Here is a 17,393-nt window from a genome sequence, read left to right as displayed (position 1 = left end):
AAAAATAATTTCTGTATCCATATTTCATACAAATACATACATTTCAAACATTTATTTAAAAAGCGTTTATATACGATCACATCATGAACTTTATACAATTTAAAATATCCCAGGAGGTTGTCGATTGGGAGACATTTTTTATTTGAGAAAAACAGAGCAGCTTGAAGGGGAGCAGTGCAGACGGTGTCCTTAGCTTGGTGACCTCTCACCTTTGGGACCCCTTCCCAAAGGTTGGAGGGGGGTGGGTCAGCAGATCAGTCCCCGGTCAGCAGATCAGTCTGTGTGGGGTGCACAGACACAATAGCCCCCCAAGTCGTCAGTCTTCAGTGAGCTGACCTTTACACCCTCATCTCCATAACACTGCACTCAGATTTAGACCTCATAACAAATATGTGTGTGGAAGGTAATCCCCCTCCAGCTGCCCATGACCGTGTCCCCAACAACCCTCCCCTGTTTGGGCTCCTCACTCAGACTCACACACGCAGTGAACACGAGGAGGAGGCCAGCAAAAACACCCCTTGGTTTAATCCACAGCTGGGACACAAAGGGCCTGTGGTGGCTGGTGTGTGACAGAAAAAGGCGAACATCTCAATCTGTGGCGAGTTTAGGCTAATACTAAAAGGATTTGAGCCATGTAAAGATGCGGTTATGAGGCAGATGAGACATGGTGTAGGAGCCCCTCATCCAATTGAGACCTGAATACATGAGGCATACTTGATGCAATGATATTCCATTACATTTGTTTTATTTCAGTTCATATGTAAAATCCTTAATGCTTAAATGCTTATGTCAGCTCTATGTCCACAGAGTGATTAAAACATTGGGCGGCTTCTAATTCACCAGTAGTGGTAGTATCCAACTGGTTTAACTGCTAGTTAGGGTTATTGGCTTTATAAGCTTTCCATAGTAAAGCTGTAGGTTATTTTGATTTAATAAAAGCAAATTCAGTGTTCCCATGTAATTGAAAGAAATTGCATAAGACCACGAGCATACGTTTGTAAAAACACAAATTTTCAATCAGAAGTATTTTAGTTAATGTTTAGCTATTTTCTGATACAACTGTTATTGTCCCATTAGATCACAGTTTAATTTGTCCAATAGTGCTTCCCCTGATCTTGCAGTAGCAGCACTCTTGATGAGTCTCTGAGTGTTAGCTTGTGATTTGTAAGGTGTCCTGCCAGGCTTTTTGCTCTTAATGAGATTTCCCTAAAACAAAATTGCAGCATACAGTCAGGTGACACCTCACTGATTAAAATTGCAGGGCAAACAAAGAGGCCTCCTCTGAATCACATTAGAGATTATTGCTTATTGATCTGCCTGACTGGTAGGGAACATGATTCTGGCGAGTCTTTTTAAATCTGCACTGACCATTAGAAATCAACCCCCAAATGCAGATGGGACCTCCGAGGCCCAGGGCCCAATGCCAATATCAGTGTATGCATCGTTAAGCATGTTATCAGTCAGGAGAGATAAGTTGCTCTAAAAAGACCAAGCCTGTAAACAACATTGGTAAAAGAATGGTATTGACCTTAATACCATTGTTTTCTTATAGAAAAGTAGTTACTCTTCATATCGCAAAATAAAAATATTGTAAGTTTTACCTTCTTGAAATAAGATGAAGTTATATTAGAATCTGTTAAGTAGGGCCTAATACCAAAAACATAAAAGTAGTATTGTTTTGGTACTTTAACTTGGGTATTGTATCCCCACAAATATATATCTATATCTATAAAGATAGATATAGATTTATATATATATATATATATATATATATATATATATATATATATATATATATATATATATATATATAGACTGATGTTTGATTGACCATGCTGAGCTTGCTTGATGCAGTTGTTAAATGAAGACATTCCCCTTTTTATATTGTTCAAATAGCACTATGAGTTATGAACACATTCACTCCTCAGATGAACTTAGAAACATTGAACTTGACATACGACATCCAGTAAATGACCATCAGCTGATTTAAACAAAATGCCTTTGCAGAGAGAACTCGCCATCTTTAACAAGGAGTTTTACTCCCATGTGAGGACAAAGGAGGCAATGGGTGTCATGACTCAGCAGTCATTCCCATCTTCCAGCTCAGGCCTTCAACTACACATGTATTCCTTCTGATACGGATATGAGAGAAGAGGCCAGAAAGGGTAATATTAGAACTGATTTGTTAATATTTGTTCATATTTAAATCAGTTATCAAACATTTGCCTTGAATACATAGGATAGGAAGCTCCAACCCAAACCTTAAAGCTTCAACCTTAGCCTCAGCCCGAACCTATATTTCTCAGTTTCATTATCAATCTTGCTCCAATTAATGCAGCCCTCCAACATTTCCTTTCAAACAGAGTTGTTGAAAAGGGAGAGAGGATGAAGGAACATAAATTGGTGAAGGGATTTGTATATTGTGCTCAGGACCCTTCTCTCTTTCTCAGAATTTTTTGTATGGGCGGTAGACAGAAATCTGTGAACTTCAGGGGCCTGAGTCCTCTAAACAATAGCAGTGGAAGGCTTGTGAGAGTGGCTCAGATTGGACACAAGCTGCCCACCCTCATCTACACATCAATCCTCCTCACCTCAGACTGTCTCATGACCCCTGAGGGGCTTGGGGTTACAAGCACAGAGTGCTCATGTGGGGGTAGCTGGACAACCCCCACCCTTTAAAAAATCTTATTATACTCCTTGAAAATAGTCCAATCTCCAATGCTATACACTAAATCATGCCTCATGGGTCCAGCTTGTTGGAGTATATTTAACACTCCCAGTTTGGAATTTTGAAGCTCATGTCTAACATTCTTTTGTCCTGACACACTATTGCTATCTTTCCCGTCTCAATGCAAAGATTGATGTTTCAAACTGGAAACAAGATTTGGGATTAAGCCAATGTCAATGCCAATGTATCAAGGCAGAAATCTCTGAGGTAATCTCAAAACTGTTGATGAGTTACAAGTCGTAACTCAATGTTACATTCAATTTGATACACCTATACAGTCTAATGCAATCCCATACAATAGCCCGTCAATGAATCCCACGTTCATGAAGATAGTCTCATTCAGTTTTTGTTGACTCAATGGTCATTTCTGGAGCTGTACTTTGGGTGGTGTTGTATTGTAGGGTATTTTACAAAACAAAGTTCCTATTTCGTTCACTCAAGCATAAAAACACTCAAACAGTTGAATTAACACATAGTTTAAAGAGACAATATCTAATAATAATAAATAAAACACAAAATGTAACAACCAGTCTTTAGAAGTCATTCTTAATTGTGCACCTGCTTGTAGACATTGTAATGTTTGAGGAAATGCTTGGGGAATAACGAAACACATGAAATGGCCTTCTGAAATGAGGATACTAACAACAGTAACTGTTTTCTGTTAGACTTACAAAAAAGAAAAATAAAGAATAATATACTACAATGCACAGTTACACTCATGACAAAATAACATGTTTCTTTTTTCACATATTTCTTTTTTAAGTATCGAAAAGTAATCAAGTTATGTCACTTTGATATTGAAATCCTTGGATTAGATTACTGAATACATTTTAGCAGCCAATTAGTAATTGTATCCATTTTTTAATAACCATCCCAAACCCTTGTATTGCTGAAAATCAAGAGAAAAGCAGGCACCGAAATAAGAATAATAATATTCTGCATTAATGTTTTAGGAACCACTATCCTCAAAGTGTCCAGTGACAAAGCTTTGTTAATGTTAACCTTACTTACCATAACCCCAGCCTTTTAGGCCTCACAGTTTGCAAGACCATGTATTTGATAACCATGGCTACAAAATGGGATGCAAGTCCCCCTTGGGAGCCCTGGATTTCATTACCAGGCCTAAGGGATGGAAAGCTCAGGGGGGTTGCAGGGTTCTATCAGCCCAGATCCACTTTCAACTGGCGGCATCTGCTGGGTGGGGAGATCTCTCCTTAGAGCGAGGGCAGATGCTGATTTCTTGATGTGACACATCAGTTTCCCTCTCTTCCAGAGATCATGAAGAGAGGGAAAAACTCTGCTGTATGTTCATTTTATCAAAGACCTGTCAACATGAGTCATCAACTTGCTCATATTCAAAAGAATAAGAAGTGGCAAACTTTGTGGTATTTGCGTATGCAATGTCATAATACTTCCGTCATGACCATTTATGGTCGACGGAGAGTTGTTCTGCTCAATATAGCTGCTGTGAATTATTTTTGGATGTGTGCACAACAAACCAAATGATATTGTATTGATGGAGAGGCGAAAATCATAAAGAGATAAAAAATCAATAGAAATATACAATCAGTATACTGATAATAATGTTTACCACATTAGCCAGCAGCGTCAACTGGTCTACAGAGGGGAAATGGACTTCACCAGCAACAGAAATGCTCAAAATGACCAAAGCTTATTCAAACGGCTGCAAACTGCTGTGTGTGTGTGATGTGATGCTTGACGTGGCTGGACAACAATAAATGTTTTGTGGCTCACATCTCAGTTGATTGAAAAGGTATATTTGATTGAACAGATGCAAGACTCCACATTGACATTGACAAGGCATTGTGCAGGTTCAAGTGCAACTGCCATTGTTACTGCTTTGCAGCTTTAGCTACTGCAAGGGTTCAAGGTTATTTGCATATGAGGACATTACCAGCAAAAAAGACTGAAAGTAAATGGGGAAGACTTGGAGTGTCACCAAGGTCACGCAGGGGAGGGGACAAGCCTGAGGAAGAGAGCTCTCGTGGCATGGGAAAGTCACCTCGGAGATGGATCTGAAAGAACGGGAAGGGATGGGAGGTGTGGAGGGGATGCATAAGAAGGGGCAGATGGTGCTCTTGGGTGCGTGGTGGCTGACGGAGTTTTTTACAGAGGTTACTGTGGGTTAGGTGCAAATAAGCATAGTCACAACACTATTGTCACAATTGGCCCCTTCCTTCAATAGAGGGTCTCCTGACTTGACCCCTGCAACCCTTGCCAGTGTTCTTCTCCCCAGCTGGGTATTGTTGTTGCCCTCTCTGGCTGGATGGCTCGCTGGCATCCAGTTTCCAGCTTTCATTGTGGCTGTTCACTTAAAGCGTTATAGGCTACAAAACCAAATGCACCGTCAATCAAATTAGGTGGTTTCTGGTGTTGAGTGAGGTTTTTCAGCCAATTCTGGTGAGGTTCTCTGAGACTTGGTGTCCAACAGAGAAGCCTCCCCTTGTACTTCTGTCTCTGGAACTATGGGAAGTTTGTTGGTTTGAGATCTAAAATTGTTTACTCCTGCAGTTCAATGCTGCTCTTCTGTGTAGAACTCATTATTTGGATTTTTTGACTGGTGTGTCAAGGTATGGATTGAGTCCAAGGACCACCGGAAACAGAAGTTTTAGTTTTTGTTCCCAAGGATGAACGATTGAAAGTGAGCGCTCAGCTTCAATCACTGATGTTAAAAACCTCAAACCAAGACAGAAATCTAGGTGTAGTTATGGATTCAGACCTCAACCTGAAAAGCTATATCAAGACAATTACAAAGTCAGCCTACTATCACCGGAAGAATGTAAAATAATATGCTGGTTTATAAAGCACTCAATGGTTTAGGACCAAAGTATGTTTGTGATCTGCTGCTACCTTATGAACCATCCCAACCCCTCAGGTCGTCTAGTTCTGGTCTACTTCCTGTTCCAACAGTCAGAACTAAACATGGAGAGGCAGCGTTCAGCTTTTCTGCTCCACATATCTGGAACAAGGTCCCTGAAAGCTGCAGGTCTGCTGAGACCCTCAGCTCCTTTAAATCCAGTTTGAAGACTTTTCTGTTTGCTGCTGCCTTTAATTGAACCAGACTCAATTGCTGCATCGCACTACTACATTTTATTTCTTAAACTGCACTGCAACTTTTATTCTTTTTCTTTTTTCTTGGCTGTTTTAATATTTTCTTAACATTTTTTAAATCTGCATTATGTTTTTCTTTTAATGGTTTTATGTGAAGCACTTTGAATCTCCTTGTTGAAATGTGCTATACAAATAAACTTGCCTTGCCTTATGAGCTCTCTAAGGCGACAAGTAAGATGTTTGTGACCTAAAGTCAGAATGAGTTCCGGGTTAAAAATGCTTGATATTATGGTGCATCACCAGTTAAAGCTTTGTAGGTGAGGAGATAAATTGCTCTGGCATTACGCAGACCTTATATGTTCTCAGATTATCCTACCAAACTAACCGAGATTCTTTTAAATTGGTGAAAGTGCTCTTATAGAAGTGGATCAGTAACTCAGGACAATAAACATAAATGTTTATGGTTTTTTTTATGTTTGTACATTGGCTGAGGTTTAATATACAACAAATTATCATTTCAAGGAAGCATATTTGTAGTTGTAGGGCCTTTCTCTCTCTGATAACCTGTCTTTCTCTTCCACCCGTATGCAGGTGGATGCTTGGCCTCGGAGCTGTCTTTCCTGCTGGAGCCTAGTGATGTGATCGCGGTGAGGGAACGCCCGCTAATGCTGGACTGTCGTGTGCAGGGGGAGGAGCCAATTATGGTCACATGGCGTAAAAACGGGGCGTCTTTACCCACCAACCCGCGAGTTCAGGTGCTGGCAAATGGCACCCTGTTCATCAGGAGTTTCCAGAAACGCAGAGAGGGGAGTGATGCAGATATGGGCGAGTACGACTGCGCGGCCCAAAATCGCTATGGCATGCTGGTCAGCCGCAAGGCCAAAGTCCTTTTAGCATGTAAGTTATTGATACTGAAACACAGCACATAACTGTTACATTCAATATACTTGTTGTGGTTATGCCATACCCTGCGCATGCACTTTAAAACCCTTTAGTTGTTACACAGGGATGAGAAGAAACAATGGCCGCGTTTCCCAGATTCGATCGTTCTTAAGGACTTAAGAAGGCTCGAAAGAAGGTTTCGGCTAAGAAGGATCGCTAAGATAGGACTGTTTCCCAGACGCGTTCTTAACTGCCTTCTTAAGATCCTGTCAAAGAATCTTCCTAAGAAGCTTTTAGGGCGAAATATACTCTTGCAACTACAACTGCGGCTGACCACGCAGTTGGATTGACGGACTTGTTTTGATTTATAGTTCCCGTGCGCTTTCCATACGCCAGAACGGCGTAAACCTACCGTAGAGTCAACCTGTACGTTGACGTTCACCGATATCTTCCTTCAGGAATTCATCACGTGTCCTTGTACTCTGTCAAAGACGGGTTATATAAATGCTCATAATTGCGGACCTCTTCAGCCAAACGTTCTTCAACAGGATCCATTGTTCGTGTTTCTGCTATGGCTTTTAAAAACAGCGGTATTATGCCATGAAACGGGAAATGCAAGACTCAGAAAGAATTTGGTTAGCAGACCAATCACAGCCTTGCGGGCTGCGAACGGCTCGCGTAGCTTTGTCGGAAAGTCCGAAATTTTGGGTGACGCACGCAAGCACGCAAAACGGCTGCTGGGACAACGCAAGGGGGTCCTTGCATGTCTTGCATGCTTGCGTCTCTGCGTAAAACCCGAGTATAAATCAGGCTTTAAGGGTGAAATATACTCTTGCAACTACAACTGCGGCCCGCTACGCAGTCGGATTGACAGACTCGTTTTGTTTTATAGTTCCCGTGCCTTTTCCAAACGCCAGAACAGTAGGTGGTGCAACGGCTGTAGAGTCGACCTGCACGCCGACGTTCACCGATATCTCCTTCCAGGAATTCACCGCCATCTGCGTGTCCTTATACTCCGTCAGACGGGTTATATAAATGCTCATATTTACGGACCTCTTCAGCCAAACGTTCTTTAACGGGATCCATTGTTCCTGTTTCTGCTGTGGCTTTTGTTGTGGTTAAAAAGATAGTCCCTTGCAGGCAGAAAAGTCCCAAGCGCTCTTACTGCTACAAGTCCTGTGGTTTGAATCTGACTTGAGATCCCACAAAATACTCGATCAAATGGCACTTAGTGACTCCACGATGCACAGACCGAGACCAGAGACAGGATGAAGGTTTTCTTTACTCCACGTCAACTTTATTCATAACACCAACAGGTTTACAAACAAAATTGGGTTGGCTCCGGAATTTCCTGACAGCGAGCTACTCAGCCGTCAATGCAAACTAACTTGTAAACCCCAAACCATTTGGTAATATTCATGATTTCATGAGCAAGCAAGGAGGAAGGTCCCACCTTCCTCCTCATATTACATAGTTCTCTTCATTTGTTATTGACCAAGTCCCCCAGTTCTTAGACAATAGTGTCTACGTGCACTGTTATGCTGGCCTGTGGCGCGTACTCTGGTTTCCTGCTCAAAACCTTCCTTTGGGTCAGAACTTGGACGCGCCCCAGGTCACAGTGACTGTTTCAAAATACCTGAACTCTTTACCAGAGGAAGTGTGCAGGTTGTAATATGGCTCCATCCTGTTATTCTGACTGGACTTGATAACAACGTGTTCTTTCTTATGGAACGTTCTAAAGGGTCGTGTGCTTCACAAACTCTTAGAAAGGCCTGGCTTCTGCCAAAAATATGTACTGTGCACAGAGGAACATTAGGAAACTGTGTGTGTACTTATGTGTTGTTGTAGCTGTTGCTGGGACGACTCATTGGATTTGATATTAACTCATGTGGATAAAACATTATCTTATATGTATGTATATGGCGGTGACAACATGATTCTTTAAAACATTTTCCTTCAATACTTTTAAAAACAGCAGTATTACGCTATGAAACCGGAAATGCGAGACTCAGAAAGGATGTGGTTAGCAGACCAATCTCAGCATTGTGGGCTGCGAATGGCTCGCGTAGCTTTGTCGGATAGTCAGAAATTTTGGGTAACGCACGCAAGCACGCAAGATGGCTGATGAGACTACGCAAGGTCTTCCGTGCTTGCGTCTCTGTGTAAAACCAGAGTATAAATCAGCCTTTAGACGTGGAGCCTCTCTTGATGAGGTTCCAGCCGAGTTCAATTACACCTGTCAGTTTTATAGGTAATGTAAACTCATATGCAGATACCGAGTGCCACACTGAATTGCATTAATAACATGTCCTTATTATGTTAAAGTGTTGGAATAACGGTTAAATATTTAACTGCAAAGTAGTAATGTGTGATACCTTTTTTGCATTGAATCACACAGGGATGTTTGCTGAAATGTATTAAATGGTCCTACCAAAAAAAGATTACACCAGCCGCCACTGCGAATGTGTGTGTAAACGTAATTAGTGATAGGAATGATGATTCATTTTATTTATGTAGCTACAGGAACACATGGGAAATTCTTTAATTTTATATTGTCATTCGTCTTTTTATGCTATTATTGTTCTTGCGTCAGTGTTCTGCAGCTGTGGGCACACATTCCTCATTACGCATGGTTTTAGTATTGCTTTGAATGTCAGATATAACTTTCCCTGACACGGCTGCAGTGAGCGTTGGTCGCTAAGAAAGATGTTGAGAGTGGGTCAGACTGATCTTACGTTTCCTTCTTAGTAAAAGATTGTCTTAAGCTAAGAACGACTCTGGGAAACACGTCCTTCTTTCAAAACGCTCTTAAGAGCGCTCCTAAGACGCTCTTAGCGCTTAGGAGCGTCTTAACGAATCTGGGAAACGCGGCCAATGTCAGTGGTTATCTTATTCCCTGATGAGCAAATGAGTTGAGTTGGAAATTTGAGAGGAAAATTTGAAAGGAAAGGAGATAGTGATTCAACAACAAACTTTATCTGTGATATGGTAATTATAAAAAAAAGTTTGTGTTATTTAGAGACTACGTTGTATGAACAACGAAATTATTTCCTTTTTTTTGGTTAATGCAATTTCCTTCCATTCATCATCATTATCAAAACATATAAGTTCACTGTAAGTATGTATGTTGTCAGGATTTTAAAAATACTGAGATCATGAGTCCCCTGGCACCCAAACACCAGAACTGTACAAATAGTTACACTATTTGGATTCTAAATCGCTAATTCAATAATATTTTCAGTAAATCTTAATGATTTTTGAGAAAAATAAGTCTTTTTTAAAATGTAAACTTAATTATCTCTGCAACCACAACGTTTATTAACTTCATTTAAAGTGCTACAATACCGTAACCTTGGAAAAAATGTACATATGGTTAAAACAATTAAAGTTACTGTTAGATTAAAGTACTTGCATAACTCTGTAAACTAAATTCCTGATAAGTACCCCTTAACAAATTCGTATTTCACTAACAAACACATCCACATTACAAAACATTAGAAAACAAAACCCCAGAAAGTCTGTTCACCATTATTGTCCTCTTATCAAATGGTAAGGTTATTGGGAGTCTAACAAAGCAATCCATATGCCTCTAAACCCCGGATTGTTTTTTGAAGCCAGAGGCTTCCCTGAATGGCGAATGTTTCTGCATCAAGGTCATAGGGCACTAGAAGAAGCTCCTGAAGATTTAAAGAAGTAGCACGCAAAAAAGTAACGAAAAGGTAACACAAGCTGCTATGGATGGTAAAATAAGTAGCACATTTTTGGTTTGTCTGCAAGTTTTTAAAAGCAATACATTATTTTCACAATATAGTTTTTTAATTTTATGTAACCAGATTTTGACCCGGTGATATTTTTTTGCAGCGTTTTGTTAAATGATGTTTTAGGCAGTCACAGTGAAATCACATTTCACTGCTATTTATAGGGAGCTTTAATTAGCTTCTTTGTACATCCCTTTCTGACTCACATGAATATTAGGATATCCAGTAGCAACGATGGATAAAGATATGAGTTCCAAGTCATTACCTTAAACTTACAGGTTTTTTTTTGTTATGATGAAGATTGTATTTAAAAAATGTAAATAGAATTGTATCATTATTCATCAGGCATTTCAGCCATCCCGGTATTATCCTCAGGCTATAAACCTGCACAGGGAGCAGAGGATATCACCACATGTTGCCCTTTCTCTGTCAAAACATTCCATAGTCTGTGTTATACATGATACTTCATACAGTGAACACCTCTGCATCATACTTAGCAAACCAAGCCCCCTTGTGATCCTTTGTTGTCAGAGAGAACAGGCGCCTTACAAAGCCTTCACCAAAACACCCGACTTCTCATTATGGAAAACCTGTAAATTACTCTGTGTTCAGTCAGATCAATTAGACCAGGGGTTTATAGTTGATCCAGGAAAATTATAGCCATCTCAAGGTGGTCTTACTTGAATGAAAAGTGTTGCCATGGTGATGCTTTCTCATTTGCAGAGGCCTCTCCTGTCTGTTGTATTGATTATGGCCATGAGGTCATTAGGAATCGTGTGTGTGTGTGTGTGTAATACCTTGGAAGTAATAAACTGTTGTATTTCAAACCTTCCGTAGGAATCACGCCACATTGAGCCTTTGATAATACATAACGTGGCAATACTGAGGTTGTGTATGTCATGATAAGTCATTACAGTAACAAATTATATTCCATCCCCAAACTCTGCACTATGCAAGTCTCTAACTTACTGAGCCCCTCTGAGGTCACTTGAAAGAGAGAAAAAGATGTGTGCAATGATGGATTGGTAAACCTTTCTTCTTAAAGTTTTGACTATTTCACAAAACAAAAAAATGGTCAAACAGCTTGGCAGATCATTTACAAAAGGCTGATGGAAAATATATTTACACGTTTGTCCTCTTCAGGAAAGTGGCTTGAAGTTGGAACATCTTGTCTTCTCAGACTTGACAAGCTCTTCCAGAGCCACAGTATAGACATTATAGCTTGACAAAAACATCCAGCAGCCTTGATGGGTAAATTGATTGTGTCATGTCATGTGAGTTTCAAAATAACATTGATATATCAGTGTTTGATCTTTGTGTGGCTTGTTCTTCAGCTCTTCCTAAGTTCCACACCCACCCTGTGTCCATGTCTGTGGATGAGGGAGGCGTCGCTCGGTTCCAGTGTCAAATCAACGGAGTACCTGAGGCCAACATCACCTGGGAGAGAGACAGAGTAGCACTCAACACCACAGACAACAGGTAACATACACACATTGCTGCTCCTTTAACTACTACTGTACAATCTCAAATGTCAACACGCACCAAACACATGTGAGTAAGCTATACATAACTATAACCATCTAACTAGTATACAATTCTGCACCACCTAATTTAAAAAATTTTGGAGGCCGGCATAGAATGGCTGTCTAAAGTTAACGATGTTATCTTTTTGCCCTCCTCAGCAACATAAATTAGCATAACTGGATGTGACACACGGAGACAGTTGTATTATATACCTTTATTCATTACGAGAATAAATACAGAAAATGTTACACTCAAAATAATTGTATTATACATTTATAAAAAGACGAAAAAACAGAGTTAATAACATCCGGGTCCTCCTGCAAGGCTCCCGATCCATCCTTATTGCGAGGTATTAGACGCGAGGCTGCTTGACGACGCAACTGGTGAGCTAGTAACCTACCAGACTTGTCGCCATGTTCGTAGTAGTTGGAACGGGAATGAAGCAACAGGCGCTCCGCCTCATTAGTTGTGATAAGATCCAGCTCAGTTTGTAAGGTCACGCAACGCTTTAAAAGAACGTCAGATGGGGTGGTTGCAAGCTGTTGGTCTACTAATCCTAAATCAGATGAGAGTTTCTGAATAGTTGAGATCCTTAATTTTCTTATGTGTGCAGAGTATGAAATTATCTGACCTCGCAAATATGCTTTTAAGGACTCCCATAGTAGTGCTTTAGAGATAGGTTCCGAATCAGATTGGTTAAGAGCAATAAAATCGTCTATAGTACTAGTAATAAATTTATGAAATTTGTCATCTGATAAGAGTGAGGTGTTAAATTGCCACTACGTGGAATAGCGAAGTCCGGAGGAAATCTGAATATCTATGGACACCGGTGAATGATCTGAGACAATAATTGGGTGATTCGTAACATTTGTCACTTTTGGCATAAGTCTAGCGTCTACAAAGAAATAGTCTATGCGAGAAAAAGTCTGGTGCACATCCGAATAGAAAGAGTATTGCCTACTGCTTGGATTACGAAATCTCCAGGGGTCGACATAGCCACTACTAGTCATGAAATTGCAAAGGGCCCTGGCCATTAGTAATTGGGTTGAGCCAGGTTTAGAACGGTCTAGTTGAGGATCAATAGCACAGTTCATGTCCCCTCCAAAAATCAAAAAACAGTCACTCAAAGAGGGCAGATTTTCAAACAACTTGTTCATAAAACAAGGGTTATCAAAATTTGGTACACATACAGTAACTAATAGGACAGGCACACAAAACAATGTTCCTAAAATTATCAGATATCTGCCATCTCTGTCAGAAATGATATTAGTCAGGGTGAATGGGACCGATTTACCGATCAAGATGGCAACCCCTCTGGCCTTCGAGTTGAAACTAGAATGGAATACCTCAGCCACCCAAATACATTTCAGTCTGACTTGATCTTTGTTCCTCATGTGGGTTTCCTGCAAAAACACAATGTCAGGTTTCAAGCGCTTCAGGTGGGAGAACACCCTGCATCGCTTGACAGCACCCCCTAGACCTTTAATATTCCAACTGATAAATCTTACGTTTGAGCTTGAGACATTAGCCATTCGAAATGTGAATTAAAATAAGAGGTAACCCCACACTCCAGGGACAAGCTAGAAAAGTAGAAGGGAATAATAAAATTAAAATAAAATGCACAAATAAATAAATAAATAAAATAATAAAACAAAAAGAAATTGGCTTATCGAACTCACCCCAAACCCCCCCCCCCCCTCTCCCAGAGCACTTACCACTATCCCATCCCCAAATGATAGTATACCAGTGCTAACTCCACAAGGAGTCATGAACCAAAATAACAAACTCAAGGCTTTGGACCAAAGAGTCATCTTGACCTTGCTCCAACTTGGCTGGAGCTCCTGGAAACATTAAGATAGGGCCTAAGTATTAAACAACACAAGACTCTGAACCTTCTAAGAAATCTGTGCATACATACACATGGTGACTGCTTTTTAGAACAATAGGAGTTATGGTGCCATTTACATCAAAATTAACTGAACATGTCTACAGTAATGGTATCATATTAACTGCAATGGCACCGGCACTCAAACCTGTGCTTCAATAACTATGCAGTAACAAACCCAAGTCTACTTGAGTGTTTTCACAAAAGCTGCGGCGTCCATAGGTGATGTATATTCCCTTGTGACATCCCCTCTGGTGAACCGGAGGTGCGCTGGGTGTAACAGCCCAAACCTTATGTCGGGAATGTCCCTGAGCTGGCGTCGGATGTCATTGAAGGCTGCACGGGCTTTGGCTGTGCGTGCGGTGAAGTCCGGGAAAATGGAGATGGTTGAGTCCTTCACCTTGAACTGCCGCATGGTTCTGGCCCGTCGTAGGATATCGGCACAGTCTTCATAGTAGTGTAAACGTGCTATTATGGGACGAGGGCGCTCGCCCGGTTTCGGCTTAGGCTGTAGGGATCGATGTGCACGGTCCACCACTGGCTCTTTTCCTAAACCGAGAGCATCTTTCAGCAGGGCGGAAACTGTGGACCCGTCAACCGGGCCGTGCTCCTCGGGTAGTCCTATTATCCTGATGTTATTACGGCGAGACCTCGCCTCCAGATCTTCACATCTACTGTCAAGAGTAGCAACTTGGGCTGAAAGTTTGTCCACTTTACTTTTGAGTGAAACCACATCGTCAGTGCATGACAACAGCGAACCCTCCATGTCATTTACAGTTGCCTTAAGTGCACCCACCTCCGACCGGACAGCCAACATGTTAGCATTTAGCTCCGTCTTCACACTCTGTAGCTCGGACTTCACCTGAGCAAAGTTATCCGTCATTGCCGTCTTCAATTCCGTCTTAAAAATGCCTACCATCTTTTCCTGAAGAGCGGCGAGAAGTTCAGCCTTGAAGCCAGCAGAAGTCATGCTCGGGACGGAAGTAGCTTCTTCTGGAGGGGGGGTCTTGGCGAGTGCACTCAGCGGTGGGGTCACAGCACCACCCCGTGGGGGTGCAGTCGGTTGGGAAGGCCTCTTTAGCGTAGCAGCCGTGTTGTTCGTATTTTTCTGTTCTGGAGGCATGTCGACACGTAATGCAGTCACGATGAGCTTGTGGAGTCAAAATGTGAAAATAAAAAAAAGTTCACGAAAAAGGCTTATATATTCATTTGAGAGAGTTTCACAGGAGCTCCCGAAGACGCGTCTTACTCCATCAGTCACTAAGCCGGAAGCCCTCCAGTAAAAACTTAACAAAAATTGAAACCACTGCTGCAGTGTAATCCAGATCTCCACGTCCAGCTGTTTGCTCGGTATGTTCCAATTATATTCCTCAAATATGTTGCCAGAGAAACATTAAAGTGTATTTATAAGTCACTGTGTACAGTTTCTGACTGGCAACCTAACAACACATTCGCACTCCCAACTCCAAATACAAGTCTCTTGGTCAGTGGCCCTGTGTTAATCCAAGATGCTCTTTGTACTTCTCTGGAGTTAGTTTTGTCAGGAACGACATGTCAGTTTCCGCTTGGCTTCCTATTCCATGAAAATATTGTTGTATGTTTTTATATTTTTGGTGTGGGCCTCTATAGGCCTTTTTTGTCAGTATACCACTCAATTTCAATTTTAAAAAATGGTAAAATCAACCTCAAGAGAATCATATAAATATATAAATAAAGGGTTGTTGGCTAATACTGAGGGGTATTAGAACACATCTCTTAAATACATTTGTTTCATTTATTTTTTTCATTTTAATATTATAAACTATAGTAAAATCTATGGTGTTACAGGTAAATTTCAATCTATGTATATTAACTTCAAGAAAAAGACTCAAGTCTTTTTATAACTGGGTCGAAACTGACCCTAACAACACAAAAGTCATAATTTCAACCAGAGCATTTTATAATTTAGTGAAACATTTTGTATTTTGTTGAAATAGAGGTTCCTGACAAAAGCCTTAACAAATTGTATGTGGTTCTTTTATGCATTTAAAACCTAAAACGGGTCTGTGTCAACCCTAACACAGGAGGAAGGTCAAGTATTTCACTTACGAAGAATAACTGTGTAACTGGCATTAGAAAATGATTAGTATTAATAGTAAAGTATATAATAAAACACAATAGTTAAATAAGTCAATGCTAATTTGGTTTCACACAGACCGGGACAAGGTGAAAAGCTCAGTGTCCCATCCACATCCTTTGCCACACTCAACATTTTCTCAGTGGCTCAGATGTCTGCTACTTTGATGTCTTCTCATTAAAAGATAAATTCAACACATTTCCACAACTTTATGTATGGGACATGTACTGTAGACCCATTTCTTAAACATTTTTGTGAGTTTTAACCTTAACACATACCTCTACTCCCTGTCCAGATTTACTCTCTTGCCGATGGGTATTCTCCAGGTGACAGGTGTGCGGCAGGTGGATGCAGGAGTTTTCCGCTGTGTCGCCACTAACTCTGCCAACACTCGCTTCAGCCAAGAGGCCATGCTCAACATCACTGGTAGGTGGACATGTAGCATATAATGCCCATGTAGTTAAAGAAATAACTAGAGTAAACAAGGGTTAGGAGTTTTATTCCCTCCAACCCTAACTATGTTATTCATTCATGCATGTATTAACGTATGGAATGTGTTGATGTTTCTGTACAGGTAATTGTCGTCACTGTTTCTTTTTTTTTTGCCATTTTTTTGCAAGATGTTCCCATACATCAGTGGTCGACTGAAACAAACATTACTTTTATCCCAAAATGGAGGCTTTTACAACTAATTACTTTTTGTGTTGCATCCTCTTCTCAGGTGGAGGTCCAAGAACATACAAGGAGCCAGTCATCCTGTCAGGACCCCAGAATCTGACCATCACCGTCCATCAGACAGCCATCTTAGAGTGCATCGCCACAGGAAACCCAAGGCCCATTGTTTCCTGGAGCAGGCTAGGTATAATTGGAAAATTCTAATAGACTGTCTATTTACTTGATTGGAGAATAATGAATAACTAAGAACAATTAAAAGCATGTTTTAAGTTTTATTTCCACCTCTGTATGTTTCTGTGTGTCTATCAGATGGACGCTCCATTGGAGTGGAGGGTATCCAGGTTCTGGGGACCGGCAACCTGATGATCTCAGATGTTTCCCTGCAGCACTCTGGTGTGTATGTGTGTGCTGCCAATCGGCCGGGCACCAGAATGAGACGTACTGCACTAGGTCGACTCGTTGTACAAGGTAAGGCTATGCAGAGACATAATGCTGAGGTTTTCTTGAGCAAAGCATTTAACTCCATCATTTCTGACCATTGATTCTGTATTGACTAAGTATAGACTGTTAGTTTGAACTAGAAATTGCATTTCCTGCTGAAAATGCGTTGGAATGCAAAAAAGCTGAAGCATAAAGCTGAAATATTTGAAACAAATTTAAAAAAAAAAAAAATCTTCAAGATCTGACGTCGGTCTGCCCTCTATGTATGACATCACGCACTCTGAGCTGCGCAATACACACCCATGTTAAAGA

At 40.8% G+C, this 17,393-nt stretch overlaps 1 protein-coding gene across 1 annotated transcript in view; it reads left to right on the top strand.

The window, feature by feature from the left end:
- Positions 1 to 17,393, top strand: part of si:ch211-57n23.4 (immunoglobulin superfamily DCC subclass member 3) — a 53,404-nt gene that overhangs the window by 1,171 nt on the left and 34,840 nt on the right. Inside the window, exons 2-6 of the mRNA XM_068576020.1 lie at positions 6,392 to 6,697; positions 11,775 to 11,919; positions 16,261 to 16,391; positions 16,687 to 16,824; positions 16,950 to 17,108. Coding sequence (XP_068432121.1) covers positions 6,392 to 6,697; positions 11,775 to 11,919; positions 16,261 to 16,391; positions 16,687 to 16,824; positions 16,950 to 17,108 — 879 coding nt within the window. The remainder of the gene's footprint in view (positions 1 to 6,391; positions 6,698 to 11,774; positions 11,920 to 16,260; positions 16,392 to 16,686; positions 16,825 to 16,949; positions 17,109 to 17,393) is intronic.

The sequence above is a fragment of the Clinocottus analis genome, unplaced genomic scaffold, assembly GCF_023055335.1.
Source record: "Clinocottus analis isolate CAN_PGR_092001 unplaced genomic scaffold, fCliAna1.0.p SCAF_14, whole genome shotgun sequence".
Lineage (NCBI taxonomy): Eukaryota > Metazoa > Chordata > Actinopteri > Perciformes > Cottidae > Clinocottus > Clinocottus analis.
Note: the sequence above shows the minus strand (reverse complement) of the source record. Positions and strands in the feature narration are given on the sequence as shown.